The sequence below is a fragment of the Furipterus horrens genome, unplaced genomic scaffold, assembly GCF_987537825.1.
Source record: "Furipterus horrens unplaced genomic scaffold, mFurHor1.1.pri manual_scaffold_6, whole genome shotgun sequence".
Classification (NCBI taxonomy): Eukaryota; Metazoa; Chordata; class Mammalia; order Chiroptera; family Furipteridae; genus Furipterus; species Furipterus horrens.
Window position 1 is genome coordinate 24936605 of NW_028327176.1, and position 26986 is coordinate 24963590.

Consider the following 26986-nt stretch of genomic DNA (forward strand, 5'->3'; position numbering starts at 1 on the left):
CTTTTTTCCTTCTTTCACTTTTCTTCCCATTTTCCTTATCCTCTATGTGTTAGCTCCAGGTGGAACTCACTCTGAGAGTTGTCATTGGCAGGGTTTATTGGAGGGAGTGGGGAGAAGAGAACCATGTTAATTCTTTCTCTACCTCCTTCTTCTCCTGATGCCTATTCCAAAGGTGGGGGTGCTGCATGTACCCCAGGAAAGCTCTGAAAAAGAACTAGACTTTCAAGTTATGTTTATTTTGTATCTGATCCTTTAAAATTTATTTGTGGACATTTTATAATTTCATAGGGTATATGATCAAAACAGTTTGGAAAACACCGAATCTTAACCAATCATCTCTGAAATACAGATTTTGTGTGTCTTAAGTCCACATTGTGAAGTTGAACAAGAAAACAAATAATGAAGTTTCTCAGAAGAAATGACACTTATAAATCAAGAGTAGATATTATATTTGTCTTCAAGATGAAAATAATAACACCTTTTCCATGAAAGATATGCAAGGGAACAATTAGATCACCTCTGTAAAGAATTTAAGGATATTTCAAGATAACAGTCATTATGGTAGTTAATAGTGACTCTGTTTCCCTATCATTATTTAATTGCTTAGTCAATATGCTGGGTCCTAAGTTTACATTCTAGGCTTTTAAAAACAAAATATAATCTAGCCCTCTGGAATTAACTTCATGATATATAAGTGTGCCATGCATAATGAGAGAGAGGGAGAGAAAGAGAGAGAGAGAGAGAGAGAGAGAGAGAGAGAGAGAGAGAGAGAGAGAGAGAGAGAGAGAGAGAGAGAGAGAGAACAAGATTGAGATTTCCTTCTGTGGGCTTCTAGTATTACAAGGAATCTTAAATATTTTAATGCTCATGTCTGGAATCGGAGGCCCATCTGTTTTATTGCATTTGAAAGTAGAAGTGGCTTGCCATCCTTTCTCCTGGGATCTCACTGCTCTTCACAAATTTTAATCTCCAACTCATGTCATTAAAATATTAAAAATGACCACTGACTGCCATGCGTGATGCACAATTACCCTGTCTTGGAAAAGGACAAAGAAATATTATGCTCATCCATCACCATCTGGACTAAAAAGTCTGCTCCTTGCAAAGATCACTGGGGCATTAAAAAAAAAAAGGCCTGGGAGCATCTTTATGTGACAGCGAAGTTGATGGTAATCTGCATCCCTGTGTTTGCTAGCCCAGAGTTACTGGAGGCTACGCAAGCAATTTCAAGCCCTTCCCCTGCATTAGCAAAGAAACAGGCAGGCTGGTTGGTGGGTTTCCTTTAATAGGATCCCAAGCAAAGGATCCTCTTATCTCAGAATCCTTCTTTTCAGCTTTACGGATTCTACAAATGGAAAGATAACAAAAAAGCTATAGTTGATTAATCTGCCCCTGGCCTTTTAAACGACTCCCTTGATATATGTTGAATGCTCTGAAAATACAACCACAAAAATAGCCAAATCATTAAAACCACACGTAGTGGAGAGAGGATCACTTCAGCTACTGATGTCACCATACTTGCTCTGCCCCTGTTGTGGAGCATGAAAACAAGACTATCATCAGTGCAAGTGATCATGAAAGGTAGCCCCTGGCCTTGCCATTTGCAGATAAGACAACATCTAAAGTAAACCAAAGATTAGTTTACATCCCTCTAGGGATGCTCAGTGTCTGGCCTCAGGGAGAGCTTTGAGAACCAGAAAAAGAGGCTACTGGAGTGTAGTATTGTGTCAGAAAACCTAAGTCAACCTATAGTTCCCATAGCTTATTTTGAGGAATCGCACTTGACCTTCTTGAACTGTCAACTTAGTTTCCTAGCTTCCACATCACAGACCTGTGGTGAGGACAGAAAGAAGAAATGCCCAAGTCCTTTGTAGAACTGTGAACCTCTTTGCAGACAGAAGTGCCATTTTCCATCACTGCTACTTGTCAGAAGAAAGGCAGTAAAGCAGTATGACCTGAGTTCCCTGATTACACAGAATCTATATTCAGTTTGAATGGAACATTATTGCTATAGCTTCTTCAAGCTGCTTGATCTTAAGAAAAGAAGAAAGAAACAGAGGGAGAGAACATGATGGGGTGCTTACTAAATAACAGGCACTGATTTTTCCCCATGCCTCATTTCATTTAATCCTTACAATAACCATGAGAGATGAGAATTATTAATCCCATTGCACACATGAAGAACCCGAAGTTCAGAGAATTATGTAACTTTCTAAAATAATTACACAGTTGGTAAGTGGTTGAGTTGGGATTTGATCTTACAGTCTGGGGGACTATTTGCTGCACATGATGTCTTATTGAAGCAAGTTGAGGACTATAGCATCTGTCACATATTGATTCAAAATGTGAATCTGAGAATTCCTCCTATGCTAAATGCTACAGAAATACACTGATGCCTTTTTAAAGGAATGTGAGAACACTGATCAGTAATGTTTGTTCTAATTTATTTTCTAAAGATGATAAATTTTCAGCAGTATGCGCCACATGTTCTTTTTCAGGCCCTTGGGACCAACTAAACTCAGGAACCAAGACAATAATAATTAAGGGAGGGCATCATGGTGGTGATTATTTAGAAATCTGTGATTTAGAGTATGACAAGTTCTTACTTCCATTTCTAGTTGTCAAAGTCAATCATCTAGTTCAGAATCAAACATCCTGGTTTGTGTCTAGCTCTTCACTCTAGAATTTGGGAAACTGGCAGATATTATCACAAATCTCTAATGGAAAATAGTTTGGGGAATGTATGCTACTGTTAATCTGAGGACACATCTGACTTTCAATCCTTCCAGGTATTCATTTATATCTATAATTAGTCCATTTTTATTCTGCAAGAGAATCCTCCATTATGGAATAGTGAGAATTATCAGAATACTTTTCAGAAGTATGACAGGATGGATGTAAAATGACATCTGTGGCCAACAACACTGTCATCCATGTGATTTTATGAACCCAATAAGTGTTACTTAGGAGCCCTGTGTAATATACAAATCAGTAACTGTGAAGCTGGGTCGCTACAGTGGATTTCTACATTCTATGCACATTTTTTGGGGCATAACTTCTTTCTGAAATATTGTTCCCTTTTTTTAATAAATTGAATTGATTTTAATTTTGTGCCTCTTTAGCTTCAGAGCACCAAGATTTGTTGTCTCCAAAGAAATTAACAAGTTAACTTGGTGGAATGGGCTTTCTCCTCCATATCTATTACTTTCTTTTGCATCCTGATATATAGTAAATTATAAGTCAAGTTCTACTGTTCTGTTGTACATTTCCTTTTCTCTTTGTTTTCTAAGCTTCTTACAAAATCATAAAATATAAAAGATAAAAGAAACCTTAGTAGTCAGCTAATTTACTCCTTCACATTATAAGAGGAAAAAACCAAGAACTGTGATTTAATTGATGAGTTTTTTTCTCTTGTTTTCTTGCATCTGTGTGTGTGTGTGTGTGTGTGTGTGTGTGTGTGTGTGTGTGTGCGTATGTGTGTGTGTGTTATGTAAGGACTTGAGTTAAACTCCGTGGCTTTTACTGTCTTGCTCACTTGGTGATCTAAAAACTTCTTTTCTTTCCCATTCCCTTTTACATTCTTGTATATTATTTCTAGTGAGAAAACATTTATCCATCTCTTCCAACCCTTAATGATTTCTATATGCCACTAAGCTTAATAACCTAAAGATTCATTCCCAAACAAGAATTTAATCTCTTGTTCTGAATTTGGGAGAAGGGCTATAAACTTTTCCTTATAACCTAATGGTCAGGAAATACTTACTTATATATTCTCTGATGAAAAGTAGATGTCTGCAATTTTTTGACCAAGTATATTACAAGGTAAGTCCTTAACAAAGGAGATCTCAAAACATAATTTGCTCAAATTTATAGATACAGGTTGCCAAAGCATAGAGGAAAAAAAGGGCAGGTATTTGATTCTATCAGCTGAAACATATAGGTATTATTATAGAAAATAACTGAATTTAAAGCACTGGGAGGGTTTCAGAGCTTGCCAAGGTCAACTCCCTATTTAATGTGAATTCCTTTAAAACCTCTGTTAAATGGTCACTGGTGCCACACTTGAGTCTTAGCTTATAAGGCATTCATGATCTCACAATCCAAGTTTTAGGAGCTCAAGCTGTCACCTTGGGCTATTAGGTTCCACTAATGTATCCAGGTCCCATCCCTTAGGTGGTATGGAATAAATCCAGTCTGGCTCCACATGACATTCTTATAGGCACCTGTAGCTGGTTACTTGCACATCACCCTCAGTCTTCCCTCCAGAATGCTCAGTCAGACTGGTCACACTCCTCCGAGCACTCTCTAAGCTAGTCATAACCTTCCTTTTTAGAATATGGTGCTTGAAGCTGAATGCAACTCCAAGAGGCACTTAACTTGTCTGCTCTGGGGAAGGTCTTTCCCTTTTCTCCTTCTGGGCACACTTTCAGTAATGTACACATTGGGCTTTGGGGGGCCACATTACACATTGTCATACATAGAGCTTACTTACACAAATAGGTTAACAACATCTCACTGTTTCAGTGCCATTTCTAGGTCATGTCTTTCATTTCCCACACTAGTGTAATGGATTTTTGAGACACAACTGTAGAATTGTCCATCTATCCTTATTAGGTTTTTCAAGAGAAATGATTAGTTACTGTTTTTTCAGTCCAAGTTAAACCTTGTCATTAGAAAACCTGTACCTTGACATCATAGAAGCTCTTTCTAAGAACTTTCCTTCTTAAAGCTTTCTTCAAAATTTCTTGGGGTTGTGAAAAAAAAAGTCTTGGTGTGGCTGGTTCTCAGTGGGGAGGATGTGAGCTGGGCTGTCAGTTTCTAGTCCTGTTGTCCTAGTCCCGTGCAGCTAAGGGCCCGAGAGCAAGGCTGGTGGTTTGCTGAAAGGACCTTCATCACTAGCTAGTGGGGAACAAAATTAGTGTGGACGCCATGCCTAGAATCTACTGTGCCTGGGCCCCCACATCTAAGAGGTTGAGTTCATGATTGCTATAGACTTGTAACTTGGACTGCTGGCCCGTTCTGAGAGGACACCTGTATAGATCATATTAATCATCCCCATCTTCTTTTTCCAAGCTAGAGAGGGCAATGGGTCATTCTGTCTCACAATATCAGTGCTAGTTAGTTTGTACTTGGGGCGTTAGGCACAGGTGATGTGACAATACCGGAAAGGATGTGGGAAGGAACTCACTCTCTGTGAATAACTTGCAACCCTATCTGGGTGAATGAACTCCTGGGTGAAATGTTTGACAGACAACAAAGTGCTTACCGGCTCAGGCCTTTATGCTCCTTGTTAGGATGGTTAATACAGTACAAGAAATATCTAATGTGACAGAAATATTTCTCACCAACTGAAGCCACTGTCAAAATGAAAAACAGATCCACTAAGGAGTTCTAGAGCCCCATGCAAGTATGGTTACTGGCAAAATGTGTCAGTATAAAGCTGAACATTGACTGCTTAGCCTGTCTCTCTTTTAAGAATTCCTTTACATGCTCTGAGCACTCCTAAATGAGCATACGTTGACACAATTAGTCTTGTGAGTTTTTGCTCCAAGCCTTGTTTTGTTTTGTTTTTTTCAAAATAAAGCCACATCAGGCTGAGAATCTTGAAATTGTGACCTCTTGCCATTTATTGATTGTAGGATTAACAGAAATCCAGGCTTCTGCAATAGAGAAGCATATTCCCTATAGACTTGAGCACCTAAGAAATAAACCCTCAACCAGCAGAACTGATACTCAGCAAGTATAGATGCTTCCTCTAGTTTAGTTGGTTTAGTTACAGTGGGTAGCATGTGGGCACACTGGGTTCTAAGATTGGCCCCAGGGCTCTGAAAATACTTGGTAAATACCAGCAGCTGTGTGAATTAGCCTCCTGCAGTGTGGGAAGTTGAGCCTTGGAGGAACTGTTCAGGCAGCAATAACCCTTTAGTTTTAACAAACTGCTCAATGCTATGCTCCAGGAAGATGTTAAAATTCATACAAAGGGTTGAGTTGATGTGTATCAAAGGCTGCCCCTCAAGCAGTGGAGTATGAAGACTGTCTGGATTTTAAGATGCTGCTGTGGTTAATTTATGAATTTGGGTTTATTTGCTAAGTGCATGGGGAAACACACAAACATCTCACTTAATCTTCATCATCCCAGCAAACTGCTAAAGTAGGTATTGTTTTCTCCAGTTTTTAAGATGAAGAAACCAAAGCTCAGAGAGGTCAAGTGTTGCTTGTGAGATCTAAAAATCTTTCCACTACCTCACTGCAATTACTTGACTCACTGAATGCTTTGGGGGGGGGGGGGCGGGGAATGAATGTTCGTTCTACTTCCTTTCTTCTCCCTAAGGTGTCTGATTTTCCTTCCATCTTTGGGAAGATTCTCTCTTAGTGGTTTATATTCGCCCTATTGGGCAGTGGGATTCTCTCATTTGGGTGGCAAGTATCTATCTCTCTGCTTAGCAAATGAGAAGGACTCTAGACCTTCAGCAATGACAACTCCCCTCCTCTATGACTGCTTTCCTGGTCTCAGTATCCCTTGAAGGGACTTTGTTCTGATCATGGGGTTTGTGAGCTGATTTGCTGGCAAAGTAGTGACAGAAGCTGAGAACCTAAAAGTCTAATCATAGACTTGGTTTGCACAATACAAAGTAATTGCAGTTGTTCATGGCAACCTCATCTGCTTGCCCATTTTCTCCTCACTGTCGTGATCTTCAATGAGATCCCAGTAAATAGGGTCCTCCACTGAGAACAAAGGGGCTTTGATGAGTTACATGTCCTTGGGCACCTCATAGAGATGCTCCTTGTACTTCCCTTTCTTGTCCATTTCTTCTATCACTAACTTTCTCTTTTGCTGTTAAAAAGATAATTGAGATTTTTAAGAAAGCTATGACCCTATATGTAGTAATAATGGTTAGTGGTGGGAGGGTTAGCTCCTTAGTGGAATTCAGATGGAATATTTCCATTCCCTCATTGCTCATGAACATTCTCTTTTAAGAGAGTAAGCTGGCTAAGGTGGGTGTGACAGTCAAGTATGTGTGTCTGCCAGTGGCTTTTTAGTCTTTCATAAATAATAACACTGAACCAAGTTGTTGTGATGCTTGTCTTCAACATAAACCATGCTAAAAAGGTCTCTTTCTCTGTCATTATCAGTAAGTTTTTGGCTTGTTTTCTTTAGTTGGTTAAGGCATAGTACAAATGCTATTAAGATTATAGGTATGAGCCCTGGCTGCTGTGGCTCAGTGGATTGGGCGTCGGCCTGCGAACCAAGTGTCGCTGGTTTGATTCCCAGTCAGGGCCCATGACTAGGTTGCACGTCAGGTCCCCATTTGGGGGCGTGAGTGAGAGGCAACCACACAGCGATGTTTCTCTCCCTCTCTTTCTCCTTTCCCCTCTCTATAAAAACAGATAAATAAAATAAAAAATAAAAATAAAATAAAGTAACCTTGTTTAAAAAAAAAAGATTATAGGTCTGAGCTCTAAAACTATTTCAGGTCACTATTTTGTACCACAAGCCTAGGCTGAACCCTTAACCTGGACCCATATCTATAGTAAATCTTCAAAGGGAATGGAGACATCAAAAGAGGGACTTTATACCATTCATTTGTTAAGTGAATGGTATAAATTACCATTTATATTTATGAATTGTTTCTGTGTCAGGCATTGGAAATGTAGCCCAACAGACCCATGGAACTTCCACGGGTAAGAGAGAGTGATCAAATAAAACAAATGAACAAACACGATAATTATAGATACTGATATGGGCTGTGAGGACAATGAAGTCAGGTGATACAATAAAGCCTGACTGGACAGTTGAAAAACTGAGGAGGTGATCTGTGAGCTGAGACCTTAGTGATAAGAAAATCCAGATGTGGAAGGAAAGCCTTCTACCCAGGGGGCAACACCTTGTGCACAGACTCTGAGGCAAGAGCAAAGTGTCAAGAATAGAATTAAGCCCGTGGCTAAAAGGCATTAAGTTCTGAGAGGCACAAGAGTGACAAGATGCAAAGGGGTCTGACCTTGGAATAAGAACCCTGGGCCAGCCAGGGTCAAATCTGCACTTCTGTTTTCCCACCTCACAAATGGGTTCACGAGTACCTCCTGCACGGAGCTGCTGTGCGGCTTGTGTGAACACAAAATAGCTCTTCCCTGGTGGCAGGGCCTCTCTCCATGTCAGGCCCTTGAGTTTTGGCCCAGAAAAGCTTGGGTCTTTGCTTTGCCTAATGCTGAAGAATCACATCATCAAAGCCCAGAAGTCCTTAGGTAACATCAAGGGAATATGGACTCAGGCACTGGTCCCACAAATGGCAACTCCAGAAGAAAAATGAGAGCAATGCTGTATGTTCCAGCAAGAATCTTAGGTTCTAAAACAGCCTCTACATGACCTCGGGTGAAATTCTCTCTCTTTCTGGTCTCAGGCTCTTGTTTACCAAGATAGGACAGATTGGAAGAGCTGATCGATAAGCTCCTTTTCAGCTCTGTGCTGGGATTCTGGTTGAAGATGCTCTCACGGGACTTCAGACAACACCCAGCCAGACATGACCAGGCACAGACAGAGCAAGAGATGCAGAGGTTGGGGAGTGTATCAAAGCCTACTGGTTCAGGCAAGTGGCTTTTGATTGCAGGGATCAGAATGACAAGGTTTATGGAGAAAGCAGGCTGTGAGCAGCAGGAATTAGTGCTGCAAGTCACTTTTATAAGGTTTTTCTCTGCCTTTGGGGTGCATGTGTGTGCGTGCACACGTGTGTGTCAGTTATATTTTCTCCTCTTTCTGCCTCGTAGGATTATGCTGAAATGTTTCCCCTGCTAAAAACTGTGTACAAAGGCTCCCTCCTGGGGGTGAAACGCCCCCCACACCCGGGGCATTGATTAGTAGGCAACAACTAAAACTGTGTTCACAACGCAAACTGTATTCAAGTCTCAGCAGCCTTGCCAACAAAACAGCTACTGGGTCCAGTGATTGTGTATTGTTTGCAGAACTGAGCTGCTACCTCTCAGGACAAAAGCCACATCAAGACATGTGACTTCAGGCATAAAGGCGAAGATCGCTGAATCATTCTGGAGCCTTCCAATACAGTGTTTTCCTCCGGATTTTGTAATAAGCAATTTCAGAGAAAAACAGCCCAACAAGTCAATATTCTTTTCATTAACACCAGCTAAAGCATATCCAGGGGCCAGAAAATAATTGCTCTTTCTCTTGCCCTCTGTCATCCTCCCATGTCTAGCTGGCCTGATGTGTTCTGAAACTGGGTGATGAAGCTACCTGATTCAACACCGTATTCTGTGATCATTGACATTTTTAAGCTGATTTGTGTTGCTTCCCTACCAATATGGCCCTGGTATATTTCCCACACATAGTTTTCTCTCTGGAAGTTATTGTCATCCTCCTTCTCAGTTAGGATCATGACTATTAGCTAAATCACAGTAAAATTCCACAAGAAAAATTGACAGAAACTGTCATTTTAAATATAGATTTGCACATGCAAGAATAAATATATATTTTATGTGTACAAATCTATGCATATGTGTCTCTGCATGTCCTGTGTATATGTATTTATTATACATGAATTATATGTCTCTGAAACTTTCTGAAACTTGGCATGTGTGTGACAGTATTTATGTATTTATCTAGATATTTTTTACATCAGACATGATAGTATGATATAGTGAAAAAAGGCTTTTTAATACATTACATTCAGATTTAAAAACATTGATTCACACATAAGTTCACATATTCTTTGTTCAACAAATACTTATTATTGCCAAACACCGTCTTAGGTACTAGAGAAATAGTGATAAATAAGACAAATTTGCTGTAATTTTTTTTTAAAAAGGATTTTAATTTTGACTCGTTCTGCTTCTAAGAGGACATGAGTAGATCTGTACCTATTATAATAACATGTAAAATACTTCAAGATAAAATTGAACAAAAAATATCTGAAGAAAGCGGAAATAAAGAATGCTTTCATACACTTGAGATAAGTAAAGTTTGAACACTTGAACAAAAATAAATAAATAAATAAAAGGACTAAACTGATGACCAAACTAAATAAGAAAACAGAATTATATAGTTATAATTTTCTAATTGAAGAGATGATAAAAACTAATTTTCTGGGAAAACAAAACTTTAAAGTGGAAATTTATCATGTTTTTAAAAAGTATAGTGAGTAACATCATGAATAATTACTCTAACTTGGAGGAAAGAAAAAATAATAATTCTCAAATATCATACTTTAAAGGTAAAAATTAAAATTATAACTAAATTATAATCCAGTGAGGGCGGATTTGAAGTTGAAACTGATAAGAAGTTAAAAAAGCTTTGCTTTCTAATATCTAATTCAAAGTGAGGAAGAGCAGTTACTGTCTTTAATTAATGTGGGCATTGGACAGTGTGTCTTAAGTATTAGATGTCTTAATCGAGCTTTGGCCAAATCACCCAATTTGCCTACCTTGTACTCTAAGGCAGACATTCCACTTGATTAAAGTCAGAGCCCTAAATGTCAAATAACAGTACCAAGAAAAGCAGGTTGACACTTATTGATGAAGATGAAGTGTCTTTTAGAGGACCCTTTAGTATATCCATGTTCCAAACACATAGGTCACCTATTTTAACCCCCTAATTTCATGGGTGACGTTAAAGGACTTGTCTACAGCTATCCAACTAGATGGTGGCTCTTTAACCATTTGGACTAAAATCTCCAGAGAAACCAAAGATTCCAATGTATAAGTTTTTACATTAAATGCTTTATTTGTCACCCATATTAAGCTACTCTTTATCACAAAAATGTGAATATTTTAGCTATATATTGAAAAAAGGAATGAGAATTCAGTTGAATGACAGCAGTGTTCTTCATCTCTCCTGTTTAGAGTTTAAAATAATTGCTATTGTTATTAGTTCAAACGTGCTAGTGATTCTAAGCATGAAAACCTACCCAAATAGCTAATCAAACCAAAGGGAAATGAAATAGCAGGAACTCAAAGAAAAAAGATGGGGGCATTGATTTTGGTTTGTTTCAGAAAACCTGACATATTTTCTAGCAGCAGCTATAAATACAATTCCAAGATCACAACAAGAATTTGGAACTCCCTCTGGGTTCATCACGATGGGATTAAACTTGGACTTTCTAGGAAATGCAGTGGCTAATCCTGTCTACTCCCTACAATTGGTATTGTTTCTGGTCCTTCTGCATCTCTGTCCAATGCTTGCACGCTTGTTTCCAAACCCTTAACTTCCCATATGTAGCTGAGAGTAAAAGACTCATCAACATTGTCCCTTTTGTCTTGCATTAACTCACTTGAATTCTGGCCACTCAGACCCAAATTAAAGTTGTAGGAAAGACCCCCAGGATTGTGCTGAAAGCTTGCTTGATTTGGACTCAGATGGGTTTTTATATTCAGCAAGCCACTTGCTAGTTGTGTGACACTAATTAACCATGTTGGATTTTAGGATTCTCAATTGTAAACTTAGGACAAAAGATACTTACCTCCTGATATAGTTGTATGGAACAGAAATGATATATATAAAGCAGTGGCCACGTAGCAGCTAGTCAATAAGTGGTAACATTATTTAAGCATAAAGTGAGCCACGACTTATATATAGATTTTCGATAAACTTCCTTGAAGGCAGTTGAAACTATTTTCTGTGAAACCATGATTTTTTATGAACTTCAGTCAGCTTATGAGTTACAGATAAAGGATAAGTAATAATCATTACAGTCATTTAGAAAATGGAAAATGAAAACTCACAGTCTCTAACACCCTTGCCCCCGCCAACTTTGCATTTTGATTCTTTTATAATTACAGTGACTCTGTCAAACCTAACCCAGCAGGATTCTCTTAACTGCTTAAATGGGATCCTCAGTAATGATGTTCAGTAACAGAGGAGATGCTAGAAAGATACCTGCTTAGACCAGATTGTCTGAATCCCTTGAAACTCATTGGAGGCACTATTTTTATTTTATTATTTAGGACATGTAGAGTGGGTCAGTCTTCAGGTTGACAGTATTTTCAAGTGAATTATTGTCTACATGTGTGTTCATGTGTGTGTGTGTGTGTGCGTGTGCTTGGACTCGGGCTCTCGGCACAGCGCGTGAGTGCACACTTCACCCTGGAGTGAATGCTAGGCGGAGCGGTATACCTGCACTGCCCTTCACCAGCTTTCCTTTCTGAGCAAGTTACATTGTTTTTCTAAATCTCCATTTTCTTATGTATAAAATGGTATGTGTAACACTATAAAACAAAACCAAGAAGCAGTGTTTTTAGTCACTTAGACATTTTCGTAATTAAACTGACTTGACTTCATTTACACAAAATGTGGCTATATTTTATTGTGGGGTCTTCAATATGATTTGCTTCCCAAGCAACCGAATGTGGTATGCAGAAGTACAGATAGCCCTCGTGGAAATATGCATTGCCTTCATTAATCCTTAGAGCAACTCCATGCGTGAGGAGCAGCGGTTTCCAGTTTACATATGAGTGAACTGAGAGGTGAAGTAATCTGCCCAGAGTCACCCAGAGAGTTTCTGAAGATCTGGGACACAAACCCCCATCTGTCTCCAAAGCCAGGCTTGCAATCACTCTCTAGGCCACCTCTCAGTGGCCCAAGGCAGAGGTGAAGAACAGCAGGTCATTTGTCGTGGACTGGCACTGTCATTTCTCTTGACTCAGCCCTTCTCTTTGCCCTTCTCTGGGACACATCTCTTCTCCCTTGTATTCCAGTTGGTACACGATTTCTTAAAGCCAACCCTCCATTCTGCCCTGGCAGAGACAGTAGGAAGAAGGAGGCATTGGGGGAAATTCAAGCTGGACATACAGTGCACGCTAGCTGCACTTAGACATACAGCCACTGACACGTCTTCAAGGCCCCTGGTGTGGGGGCTGGCCTGGCCTTGTACGCCACTTGACTGTGGGCAGGCCACGGCTCCTGGTGTCCCACCCAGGAAATGATAGAACCACTGCAATGTGACTGCTTGATCCCGTCTTAGTATCTGGAGTCTCATAAATCCTTTAATGCTACAAATATTGAACAATAAGAACTTGATTTATGGGCACATTATGGTCATAGGAGGCCCAGCTACTGAGCTATGAAGTTCAGAAAAAGCCAGGGAACAAAAAGACTACTAGAGGCTATCTTGAAACTAGCTCAAATATAATCAGTGAGAAATGGAAGCAAAATCTTACTTACAAAAAAAAATTTTTTTTTTTTTTTTTTTGTTTAAGATATATAGACTTAATTTTGTATAGAAAATTGCACAGGAAATAACCTCTCAGTAGAGCTGTTGAAAAGCAATTTAATATTTTTAATACGGCAAATCTTTCAGATTTGCAACTATTTAGCCATGAAATCTTAAAATCCAATCAAAGTCTGTTTTTAATAAATGCTGCTTTACCAATTTTATTGTCCATTTAACAACCTAAGAAAATTAACATTCTTTAGGCGCTTAAATTTAATCCTAATGACAAACATTCAACTTTCTAACTGCCCTTCAGGTAATTTTGTGCCTGTAAAATACGGGTTTGCTTTTCTGATATTTGATCTCAAAATTGTAGAAAAGGTTAATTTACCCAGCAGCCTGCAAATTTCTAAGCAATTTTTCTTACTCCCTAACCATCATATAGAAACATAAAAACGCAATATATTGCATGGCAAATAAGACGGTTTTGCATTTCATTTGTTTATAGTTCCTCCAAGGATCTGGGTGGGAGTTAGTCTCATCATGAGTGCTAAAACCAGAGCACCAGGAGAGGTGACAAGACCAGTGTCAGTCAGTCAAGGAGAGCGGTGGGGAGCCACTTTCTCACTTTGGAAGTTCTCTCTCTTCAGGGCAGTGGACAGCACATTGGACTAGTCTTTAGTGGATCAGGGCTCTGAGTTGCATTGCAAAGCAATGTTACCAAGCTGAGGCTCAGATTCTTCCTCTAGAAGGTAAGAATAATCTTAACACATCTACCTCAGGGAATCTTGAGAGGACTTAATTCAATCTAATATATAAAAGTATTTGAAAACCAAAATCTTCCCTGTTTTAAAGTAAGGAAGTATAGCACCCTTATGGTTGTTTCTCTGTATACCTACTCAGGCCAAGATCAAATACACAACTTTGGCCACATTGGTGGCATAATCTCTCTCACTGTTTGAAACAACCCTTCTCCATTGCCATAGGCTGGTCATAAAATGGCTACCCTGGTCCCTGAGAGTTATGAAAATGTGTGAACGAACCCACAAAAAAACCAATCCTGTGCTAGAAAAGCAAATTCGGCATTGAAGCATTTATTGACCGTGTCTTCCTGGCCACTGTCCAATGCAGCTCCTACACACACTTCCTGTCTCTTTCCATAGCCTGTTGTTCTCATGGAAGCTCACCCTCATTCATACATTTTATTTTATTTATTTGCTGTCTCTACTATTAGAATGTAAGCTCCACTGCAGCAGGGGTATTTGTTTGTTTCATTCACTTTCATATCCCTCTCACCAAGAACAATGACTGACATGTAGAAAAATGAATGCATCATGTCTAGCACATGACCATCACACAGAAACTCATGCATTTTCAGCAAAAGGAAACCTGGAAACTATGAGGAATGGCTCATTAAGACTTAGGTTGCTTTTACTATTTCAATTCTGATATGTCAAAGCCCACAATAAAATACTTTGGTTGTTTTTCATTTTTTCTACCATTGGCCTCACCAATAGTTTCTTATTCAAGTTACTTTTGTCCTTTTAGTCTTTCTCTCTATAAAGAGGGAGTATAGCTTATGCCTCAGATACTAATCTTAGATTTATAGAAAACACAAGCCATAATGGGGGGGGGTGCTATAGACTAAAGATTTGTGTCCATCCCAAGTGCATATGTTGAAACCTAATTCTCAACATGATGGCATTTGGAGGTAAAGGCTTTGGAAGATGTTCACCAGGGCAAAGCCCTCTTGAATGGGATTGATGTCCTTATAATAGAGATGTGAGAGCTTCCTCAGCCCTTTACCCATGTGAGGACATGGTGAGAAGACAGCTGTCTATGAACCAGAAAGAGGGATATCACCAGACACTAAATCTGTCAGTGCCTTGGTCTTATATACCTTAGGCTCTAGAACAGAAATAAATTTCTGTTGTTTATAAATCATCCAGTCTATGGCATTTTGTTACAGCAGCCCAAATGTAGGAGTTTCCCCTATCCCTAAGAAAATTTACATGTAAATTCCAAGTCCATTCTCCTAAGCAATTACTCACCACTTAATATTCATAAATTTCCATTGTAGACTCAATCACAAGAAACCCAAGTGTGATTATAAACAACACTAATAATAAACAGGCACAAAAATGTTTACCACCCTCTGTTCCCACAGCATTTGGGAGAGCTGTCAAATTGTTCTGTGGCAGATTGGAAGGAGGGGGTTGTGTTAGAAGTCATGGCCCACCTGCTGGCAATGCTGTTTCCGTGTTTTACAGTTTGGGAATTACTATTTGGAAAACTATAGTGTTGTTCATTAGCTGTAACAGAAGATGAGCCTGCAGGGATCTTGAAAGAGAAAAGCTAGTGGAGATGAAGAAGAAGAGCTTAAAAAAATCCTCCTGTACCATTGCTTTAATGAATCTGTGAGAGGGGCTTTCCTCTATCTTTATACAATCACAGGGTGGACAAGGTTTGACAATGTAAGAAAGGGACACTTCTTTCTCTATTTAATTCCCTCAGGTCTCTGGCTTTTCGAGTTTGAATAACACTTCATTTTGTAGAATTTTCCTAAATAAAACTCTGCACTTTGCTTGTACAGGAAGAAACAGAATGTGATTCTATTTCCACTTCTAGAGCCAGTGCAGACACTTATTTGTTACACATTGTTGAAGAAAGTGTAAAATGATGCAGATGGTGGTGGTGAAGTGTCTTCAGGTCAGCCTGTCCCACCTAGGAGTTTGCTGTGTCCTTTGTGACCCTCATGTGGCCACTTCTGCTTTAGGGAATTTTTCAGACAAAGCCTTGTGATTGGCTACCCATTAGAAAGAGCCACAAAAAGCTTATGAATTTATCTTGCCTATTTCCAGAGAGAAAGAAGCAAGGTAGATGGAAAAGAATGTCATGTTTAAGGATATTTTCTACACCTAGAGAGTCTAAACTAGTCACCAAAATGTGCATATGTGCTGCAAAAACATTTATTTCTCTTTTACTTTTCATCATGGAAGTTCTTTGGTGCTTGGACATAGACCAAGTGGTCACAGTAGGAAAAGTTAGTTCAGCTCGGGTCATTACAATCTATAACAGGCAGAGAAAGGCACTTACCAGCACTGACAGTGATGGCTTCAATAAACTGCTCCCTCCAGCTGTTTGTCCCAACCACAAGGGCTAGGTTTGTCTTCTTAATAAGTTTGTCCACAGTACTCTAGAAAGGTTGAAAAGAATACAATGAGAACTGCTGGATTAGTTAAGGCCTTGGAAAATCTAAGACCTTGTTGATTTTGAATCCCCAAGGTTATATAAAGGGTAGCAGATGTTAGGCTCAGAACCACTGTCTTGCCATCAAACACTGTTATGATTATGCAAACAGGCATAGTCCTCACTTGGAAACATAACTGAAATGGAAACTTCTTTGTAGGGAATATAAGCCTCCTTCACTGCCTAATGGCCAATGAATAATGGCCTCAGTGCTCGGAATAGCAGATGTTGCAAAAGCCCATCCCTTCCCCTGAATGCTTGATGAACTTGCTTCTCGACTGGCTTCGTCTATGGTGCGCTCACTGCAACTGAATGAACACATGCTTTGCTCAGCAGTTACATATCTGTGAATAACCAGAAGTGGAAGATAGATTATAAAACTAAAAACTGTTATCGGATTTTTGTTTATCAATAAATTACAGCCAGACAGCAGAATATCAAAATTGCTGCTGTATGATCATCTATAAATGGGATTTTCTCTGGCTACCGATCTTGTCAGCCTGGCGGCTGTCAGAGGATTTGCTCTCACCCTACTCCTGTTGCAAACAAGGAAGCCCCAAACAAGAAAAGGTCAATTCATATAGGTTAGGGCACTTTGCAGTTTACCTTGCACTGGCCACCCCCTACCCCCGCCACTGCTTTGCTAACACCGAACCTCTTATTTTTCTTTTGACCTTTTTGAAGGGTTTTGTTTTTACAATTAACATTTCTTAGTTTTCTAATTGTCACTTAATGTAACAACGGGAGCTGCCAAGCATTTGCAAGAAAAATAATTAAGCAGATGCACCCAAGACACGCCCACACATGACAGCCACTACCGGGAGGTCACGTCCAGGACCCAAGGCTGCTCTTCCCAGAGGAACTACCACATCGACTAGTCTACCACATATCCACACTTTCAGAGCATCCTTGAATTCCCAGTAATTGCAAAGAGGCAGAAAACATATATTATTTGACTTAGGCTAAACTCTGTCCAAGTTTAATACAGTATACCTGATGACTATGGTTTGAAAAAGAGAGAGAGAGCACATTATAAGCTAATTGGTACTAAAAGAATAAGAAAAGTAATCCGAGGGGCCTGTACAGAGGGCCAAAGCTAAATTGGAATGCCAAGTGTGTAAGTTCAATGAGCCTTTTGAACTGACTTGAAATGTTGAGATAACACAAGAGAGCCCATCTCCAACTGGCCCACTCTGTGTTTCCAACATCATTCTTCGCTAGCTTGTTTGACCTTAAGGTGGTGCCCTTTCAACCTCTAGCCTTGTGTCTAGAACTGCCAGTGCTCTTGATAATAATAGCTGTAGCTGTCACTGCTCTTGGCCACCACAGCTGGAAACATGACAAGCATCTGCCTTTTCTCTGTCGACTCGGCCACATCTCACGAGCACTCTGAATGACTTGGTTGATGCCAATTTAGAGTTCTGTGTGGAATGTGACAAGAAATGACCTTGATCTTTCCTACATGGAATGGAAACTTGGGATAGGTCTCTTTCCTAAGGAGTCCTCTCTGTTCTGAAGCCTAGGCAGAGAAGCCCATGTTTGTCACCTGGAGATAAACTGTCAAACAAATAAATTGGTCTAATAGTTGAATGCAGACTTGCCTCAAGAAATATCTCTAAAGAACAAAGTTTTAAGATAAACTAAACTTAAATTTTATAAATATGTACTACTCAGGATAGACTGTAAACTTTAGTTCATGTTAACCTGCAGAACTATGGGATAGCTTGGGTTCTTCCTCGGACTTAATTTGCATACGTCCTCCTTTGACTCATGGGAGGAGGCGGAATGAGTAAGATGAAACTGAAGTTCAGACACTTGAACCTAGACATGGCCATCTGTACCTACCTGGAGGTTTCCTATATGCCAGTGATTTACTCGCCACTGTCCTAGCCTTATAAGCAATTGTTATAATCTCCCCCTCAGCAGTGGGTTTTAGGAAAGCCAAGCTCTCAGTCACAAGTAAACAAAACCTAGTGGGCAAAGCAGAGCGGGACATTGTAAGGTGTCACCCAGATATGGGGTTTTAATGCAGTTTTGAGACCTTTAAACAAATTCTTTAAAATAGCCATGGTCTAGAAAAAGAAATTTCTTAAAGAGATAATACAAATCAAAATTGACACCTGCGGGCACTTTAGAAAACTGCCTCCAAGGTGCCCTTTTCTAATAACAGTAACTATTCTGATGAACTTGAATGAGATGGGAGGAAATAGTCTACAGAAACTATTCTAGAAAGATTAGTACCCCAAACAACTAGACTTATGTAAAAAGACTGGAGGGACTTTTATTTTTTTAATCCTCACTCAAGAACACGTTTATTGATTTTAGAGAGAGAAGAAGGGGGCGAGAGAGAGAGAGAGAGAGACATGGATATAAGAGAGAAACATTGATCAGTTGCCTTTGATATGCACCCCAACCAGGGATTGAACCTGCAACCTAGGTATGTGCCCTGATCAGGAATTGAACCCACAACTTTTGGGTGTATGGGACGATGCTCCAACCAACTGAGCCAGGGCTTGGGGCAATTTTAGATGCTCAGATCATTGGGGTGGTTACTGGAGAGAGCTTTGGACTCAAGAGAGCATTGCATTGCACTGCCCTACCCAACCCAACACTTCCTATAGGAAGTTACTGTGATTGCTCTTCCTAGTCACGGTCCATGGAAGGGGAAGGTTGGGGGTTGTCCTATAAGGGAGAGAACACACAGTTTTCCATCAGTGATCTGGGAGGGGTGGGAGAAAAGCTCATACAGAATTGCCAAGCCACAGAATCTCTGCTGCAGCAAGTGGCACCAGGCCCTCTGATTCAAGATGAAAAGAAGATGCCTGAGGAAGAGTGATGGTGGGCACCTCTGGACAGTCTGAGATATCTGTACTCTGAAATTACAGGGAACGTGAGTGTGTAGCAGTCATGTGTGTGCAGGGAGCCAGGTTCCAGATCAAATGACAGGTTTCCTATGATGGTTGGGGTCTTCCTAGAAAGCACTGCTTTGGGAATTTACCCCTGCTTGCTCTTTCTTTAGGGGAATGACTGAAAGGAAAAGTTAACAGATAGCTTTTCAGTTGCCTGAAGGGGAAAGTTTAATTGCATTTTTATCTTAAAAAAAAATCCACTTTAATTGCAAAGGCATTTTTTTTTTCTCTCCACCTGTCTTCTATCAGCCACCTCAATTTATGAACTAAATTTAAAAACAATAATTAATGGGCTCAGCTAAAGGAAAAGAGGCCACAATGATGGAAAATCCAGATAAATTACTGAGGCTTCTAAGTTGGTGGCCTGATTCTCCTTTTTGGAATCCTCCTTCTGCTTTCCCAAACAGAAGCAGAGTCTGCTTTTAAAAAGTGAGTGGAGAAAACACTGCTGTGCTCTGGATTTGTAGTGCTGGAAAGCCAGAGAGAGGATGCTCCTTTTCATGTCCCACCGCAAAACGAAGGTGTGGCCCTGCTGGAGTTTCCACAGACGTTAGGACTATGTGGAGGGGAGAGGATGCGAGGTGAACTGGGGGCAGAGGCAGCAGCCAAGCATGGATGGGAATTTGCCCCTCCAAGTCCTAAGCTCACCCCAAGGCCCATTTGTTTAACTTCTGCAGAATAACTGTCATTATCTAGAGAACTGGGAATCCAACTTATCAGCCCAATTTTAAGCTCTTCGGGTACAGGCACTATACCTTCAGTGTAATGATTGTGCAAAAATGTCCTGGGATCTCATCAGGGTGACTAAATATAAACGGGAGTTAGTTGATGGAATGTTGCATAGGGAGAGCTTACCACCTCCCCTTCGAAACAGAAGCCTAATTTGTCGCACCCAACGAAAGCCACCTAAATTTCAGTGTGATTGTGCTTTGCTTTTAATAGGTTTATTAACTTTTTCAAAAACAGCTTGCTTTCTTCCACACATAACACTCTCTTGGAATCCACCTTTGCTTCTTCCTTGTTACCTTTTCAAACGAAGCCTTCCCTTTGGGCCATCTCTGACCGTTTGACAGATGCCACCCCCCCACCCCCCGCCCCCCACCTCAAGCCCTGATTCTGATGCTGTTTGGTTTGTGGGAACTCTTGATTCCCTACTTACTCTCTAATTCCTCTGCTGTGAAGGCCTTCTGTTAATGAGCAATTTCCTGAGATTATCTGCCTCTACAAACAGTTTTAATCCCAGGATGGCCTTGGCCTCCCGGGTGGACAGTGTGGATGAGCATACCTTGAATTCATAGGATTCTTCAATGATCACTTCCAGCTTGGTGTGTTCTCCCAGAATGGGGCGCCCCATTTCTGCAATGCGCCTCTCCTCCTCCTCTTTGCTGGTCAGCGGCTGCTTGTCGTCACATTCCTCTGTGAAATGGAAGGGCGAGAAAGTGAGCAATGTGCTCCATTTTATTTGGAAATCCCTGGATCAGGAAACCAAGAAGGAAGGAAGCCCTAACAACCTACTTAAAGTCTCTGGGTGACATCATAAGGCTGGAGGGGAGTGTGTCAGGCTTGGTGTGTCACTATGACAGCACGTGATTATAATGTCCCACGTGTGAAAGCGCAGGCTAGGGAATACAACTTCTAGTGGCCTGTCACTGAGAAAGACTCTGCCTGTACATGGTCTGTGTTGTGAGGGTCAGTCAGCTGTCCCCTGCATGCTGGCTTACCTGGCTGTTTGTACACATTCCTTTAGCACGTGACCAAAAGGTAACACAATTAAAAGAGCAAGAGTGACTCAAGGGACAAAGGAGTCTGGCCTCTTTCTCTCCACTTTCTAGAGGCAACAGAGAATGCCCCAGGGCCGGAGAGATGATGGAAGGGCAATTCTGACCTTAGCCACTCACTTGCCAGGAGCCAAGTTAAGAAGCAAAAACATCCATATTATGTCTCAGTGAGATGCTGCTCCAGTGCTTCCTGTCGCTGGGGCAAAGCTGGAATGTGCTAGGAATACCTTGACCATGTTAATCTTCACATTAACAGGGAGGGTGAAGGTGAGGCCTCTGGGGAGTTAAAACTACTCACCATGTGACCATGATTATTTCCAGAACCACCGTGTAGCTTACACTCCAGGAGAGGCTGAGGGGTGCTGAGAAAATGTTAATGGACTTGAGAGTCCCTTAATGAGGGGAAGCTCACAGTTGGTTCCTTTCTAAGTGAAGGTCATTAGGATAAATCCCAGACTGAAAAGGCCATGCACATGTGAAGGACAGACACTATTCCTATAATCACTCAGCCCCTTTATCCTTTGGGCCCAGGATGCTACAGCAAGACAGGCCCCTTCCCCTCAGAGTCAAGTTGAATACTCCTCATTTCCAAGGAGGTAGCATCGGTGGTACAGAAGGACCTCAGCACTGATGTCCCCACTTTTAGAACTTTCCAGGCAAACTGCCTGCAGTAGGAGCCTGTTGACGGAGCAGACAGCAGAAAGGGTGGGACTTCTGGCCCAGGCTCCTTCCTTAGCATTTTGGCATTAGCTTCTGCAGGAGTTCACACCTCCCATTCCTTCCAAAGACACACGGTTTTCCTCTGCTGAGGGACCTGCTCTGGTGGCTCCATGTGATGCTCTAGCAAGTGTTGCAAAAACTAGTTCCTAGGACAGTTGTTCACTGCTAGGGCACAGAGCAGATGGGTGAGCATTTTATACACGCCATGTGTCAGAACCAACAGAAGCCCAAAGCACAATGTAGCATATCAATGAAGTCTTTAGTATGCACTCAATAGTATCTTCCTAAAAGGATATGTCAGAATCTGCTTTCTTATCCCCAGTGATCACAGGGCCCTTGAAGAAATGTGATGAAGACTAAAAAGGAGTAATTTGGGACTGACCAGAAACTGCTGAATGTTAGCAGGTGCAAGGAAGAGGTGCAGGGGCATGAATTTTAACTGTAAAAGTGGTAATCCTCTTAAAAGTTGGCTTGGGAAGTTGTAACCCAAGGGAAGGCCAAAGGTTCTGATTGGTGTCCCTAAGATTTATCTTTGAAATTATGTGTGTGTAGTCAAGGGGGTGGGCTGAAACATGCACTGTCCAACTTTCCAGTGCACGGATCAGTCATGTTTTAATTACTACTGCCATCTAATCCTTGAACCCAGGATAATGTTGTTGGTAGCTTTTGTAACAGCAGTTATATTAAGGTCTTTCTTCAAAACCTTGGCTGAACATGGATGCCTTGAAGACTTACATCAAGTTAGAATTATTTTTCTCAGAAGAAGAACTCTTATAACTTAGATTTTTATTTGAACTGCAAAGCCATGTGTGAAGAATATTTCTTAGGAGCCCCTCCGTTCTCTGTAGTTTACTTATAAATGGTTAAGTTGCTTTTACTAAGATGCAGGGCAATTTTGGTAAAAAAAAAAGAAAAGAAATTATGAAAGAAAGGTTATGTGGAGGCATTGTTTAGTGTCACATTTCACAAAATGAAATGATTTGGAACATGGTATTGAGTAAATGGACATGGTAGTAAATGAACTGAATACACAGTGAGTGAAAAGGCTTCTCTCCTTTTAATCATCCTTCAGTTCTGATCAAGAAGAAATGCTTATTTTGGTGCTGTTATGTCTGTACCTAGTTCCTGACATTTGGGTTTCTACCATTTAAGAAAAAGAAAACAGAGCCCTGGCTGCTGTGGCTCAGTGGATTGAGCGTTGGCCTGCGAACCAAGTGTCGCTGGTTTGATTCCCAGTCAGGGCTCATGACTAGGTTGCACGTCAGGTCCCCAGTTGGGGGTGCAAGTGAGAGGCAACCACACAGTGATGTTTCTCTCCCTCTCTTTTTTCCCCTCTCTCTAAAAATAAATAAATAAACAAAACAACAAACAAATAAATAAATTATGTAAGAAAAAGAGAAAAAGAAAACAGTTCTCAGGCAAAGAGCATTTGACTGTCTAGTTAAAATTTAATAACGTTTTTAAATTCTAAACTTTTTTAAACTTTATTTTCTATTAATGATAAATAATTCTAGCTTTCCATTAGTGCCAGTGACAAGATTTTTTTTTAAAAACTAATCCAGTAAAGAACAAACATGAGGCAACTTAAAAAATTACATTAATAAGGTAAATAACAGTAGAGGTATGAAGAAAAGCAAATATTATAAAGGAGGTATGAGAATGATGAAAATTTAGGAAATACTCTTAACAGATTTCACACTAACCTAAAGGAGAGCAAGACATGTTGTTTCTATTCCTACTCTTGCTCCAAATCTGACTTGAATTTAATGCCAAACTTTTACCTATTGTCTACCCATCTGGAAAAGCTTCCCAATTTCCATCCAGCTAAATGCACCTTATCTTTCAAAACCCTATGTCTTCTTGCATGAAATATCCCAATTGACCTATTTAGGAACAACCACTCTAACTTTATATTAATCCCTTAATATCTGTTGAGTGTATTGAATACAGATCCTGCTAATAAACTTGTTAAAAAGTGTTATCTTTATGTACAAATATCCAGCATGTAAACTGACTGAGGTAGATCAATAGTCTCATTGCCCTTCAAACTATCCTCACAACCCCCAGAGCCTATTATAATGTATAAAATGTAGTAGGTGCTCAATAAATACTTGTGTGACTCTCCAACTCACTGTTTGAAAAGCCTCTTATTTGTTCTTTGTAGGTAAAGGTGATTTGTTCATTTAGCACACGTGATTGCGCTCCTACAACATGTTGGTATACTGATGCCCCCTTTCCCTCCCTTTTCCAGGAGCGCATGGTCTGACGGGAAGCAAGGCATAGAGGTACCACAGCTTCTAGTAGAGCCAGGTAAGGGCTGAGGACAAGGGTGGAGAAGCAGCTCACTCTGCTGAGAAAATCATAGAAAAGAGGAGAAATTTGCAATTGGCCTTGAAACATGTGTAGAAGCTTGCCAGGTGAAGGTGGTGGCAAGGATGGCTAGGAGGTGGCAGGGCCAGGAGAGGCATTCCAGGCAGAGAGAAGTCGAAGCACAAAGGAATAGTGTCCGGGAAGGGTCAGAGCTAATTTCACTTCATAAATGTCATGGGCATTTAAGAGATCATTATACTTATATTACATGTAATAGAGAAAAGGCAGCTGGACAAATCCTATTAGTGCTCTATAATGATACTGATAAATTAGCATTTATGGTGCAGATTTTTGACACTGCAAAGGAGAGAGCTGTCTTTTTTGTGTCCTCTTTTAGATACCTTTTATTGAAAAGGGAAATAGTTTAACAGCATTTTTTGGCATTCCATTATGTTTGTTTCCTTTTCACTTTGAGGGTTGGATCAAATGCAGTCCCTTTTTACTAGGGTCAAGTCAGTTTCACTTCCATACTTACGTAGAGTGATGACATGGGGTGGCCTTAGTTTTGCTTCTCAGAGAAAATTCATTCTCTCTATACATACATATCCATGTTGTCTTTTCAAACTCACCATATTTTATTGACAAGTTGATAATAAATCATATAACATCATGGTCTTGAGCAACGAACACAACAATCAAATGCATAATTAATAGCCACTATTAAAATTAGTATTGATAGGACATAAAACAGTCCTATGACAACATCACCAGTAGGGAACCTCCCTTCTCCTGAGTAATTGATTTTGCAAATGATAAATAACAAAGGCTAGTAGGTACCTGGGATCTGGGCACAGCAGAAGTACGTACGCCAGAGCTGCTGTTGATCCTTTCTGGCTCAGGCTGCATTTTGAAGCAGCAGCACTGTGAGCAGTGAAGGGATCAGAGTGAACCCTATTACAAAACAATACAACCCACCAGAGGTCTGTGCCCGAGGAGCTGCTGTTGACATTCTTTAATGTATCTGCAGTATTTAATTGTGACAAAGAATGTCAAATTTGGAAAGGGGTACAAAGCCAGCAGTGAGACAGTCTGCTCTAGGTTATTTTAATCCTTGACTCAGATCTATGCTGACAGTCTGAGAGCACAGACCTCTTGACAGTTTTCATTCAGTACTAGGCTGGCCTCTCTGATAAGAGTCTAAGGAGACTGGTACTTTTGTTTCCATGAGGACTTTATGGAAGAACTCTGCCATCACGGCTAGGTATCATGACTACTGAGGAGGGGGCGAGGTGTGGGAGGTGGGATGAGGAAGGCCCTCCTGGGGCAGAGAGCAGCGTTTTACTGCCATGGCCAGTGAGGGGCCATGGAGATACGAAAGAGCGACACTCCAGATCCTCACCCAGAGAGGCAGTGCAGGAGATGGGTCCTGGGCTCTGAACCCAGGGAGCTCTGGGATAGCTGTGAAATCCTCTAGTGACCCTGTCACTGTCCGCCTCTGGAGAAACCCCACAGATGTCCTATCATCTGTGCACCTACGGCTAATATTACACTGGAGGCAGGAGCAGCAGGCTCTGGGAAGAAATACTGCCTGCTTTCAAAGAGACTTTATTATACTCTGAACGAAAGACTCATGCTTGAGAAGCAGTGTTTGCAGGAACAGGAATATGTTGAAGCTTGAGAGGGAGAGGCCACCAGGATCAGTCTTCTCTGATGGTGCATGCTGCTCATCTTCCATGCATGCCTCCTGGCCTGCGCTGACGGGATGGGTGTTGAAGCCACTGCATTATTTAGCAATGCTTCAGAGGGGGCAAGGGCTAAACTGTGTCACCTTGATGCCCAAAGAACTAAAGAACACTTGAAGACAGTTAACTTCAAATTAATTGAACTGGTTTTCCAGGACCATGACGAAATGAGTACCTGCGATGGTGATTACAGTAGAGGGAATCGGATGTTCTCTAGCATGAACTTTCCTGAAGACAGGTTGGCCTAGCAAAAGGACAGGCAGAAAATCAGCAGGGTGGATCGCATTGGTTTGCTAGCAGAGTTTTGTGGAATTAGTAAGTTAAACATTACACTGAGATGTGCACATCACAAGCAATGTTAAAGGGTTAAGTGGTCATAGGTCTCTCCTCTGTAGGTTACAGAAGTAAGAGGTAAATGGGGCAAGTGTTCTACAAGCCAAACCACATGATATGAATAAACCACACACCCACAGTAGGGGTGTGGCCAGGTAGCTGCAGGTTTCTGAAATGGAGTATTCAAATCCTTTAGGTGACTGCTTCTAGAGGCATCATGGAACAATGGAAAGGACTGGGTGTGATGAAGGTAGCCCAGTTTTCCTATTGATGCCAGCAATATAGTCTAGAGCAGGCCATTTCTCCAGTTTATTCATGTGTGAAGTGGGGCCAATAGTACCTGCTATATCCACATCACAGTTTTGAGGATCAAGTAACATGACATCTGGGAACATGTTTATATATTTCCTGGGCATTCTGAATGGCAGAATTCTGTATTCACTGGCAGGCTTTGCAAGGGTACACAGTGGTCACAACAACTGTTTGGATTACCAAGGCCTAGGGTTTTCATCAAACTCCTGGTTCAGTTGATTGCCACATCCACCTGCTGTTGGCTTCTCCCAAGAGCTAACCTGGGAATCCTGAGATTGGGGACTTGGTGCCAACTCTGTCATAATGCTTGCTGTCCAAACTTGAACAAGGCACTTCTCTTTTCTAAGACCCAGTTCTCAAGTAAAAAATGCAACTGAACTTGAAGGGGTGTACTGGAGTGATTAAAGTGTTGTTGCTGTTTTTTAACTGTCAGAACTTTTATAGTTTGGCTTCCTTCCATGTGCCTTATTTAGTCTATT

The 26986-nt window shown here is 40.8% G+C and overlaps 1 protein-coding gene across 12 annotated transcripts in view; it reads right to left on the reverse strand.

The window, feature by feature from the left end:
• Nucleotides 1–26986, reverse strand: part of SLC8A1 (solute carrier family 8 member A1) — a 348486-nt gene that overhangs the window by 28332 nt on the left and 293168 nt on the right. For 10 of the 12 annotated variants that reach the window (XM_090281195.1, XM_090281194.1, XM_090281193.1 and 7 more), the window contains 3 exons: nt 26038–26106; nt 20598–20728; nt 16251–16350 (listed from right to left, as the gene is read on the reverse strand). In XM_090281195.1, coding sequence (XP_090137321.1) covers nt 16251–16350; nt 20598–20728; nt 26038–26106 — 300 coding nt within the window. The remainder of the gene's footprint in view (nt 1–16250; nt 16351–20597; nt 20729–26037; nt 26107–26986) is intronic. The other 2 variants (XM_090281198.1, XM_090281197.1) reach the window with 1 other exon arrangement.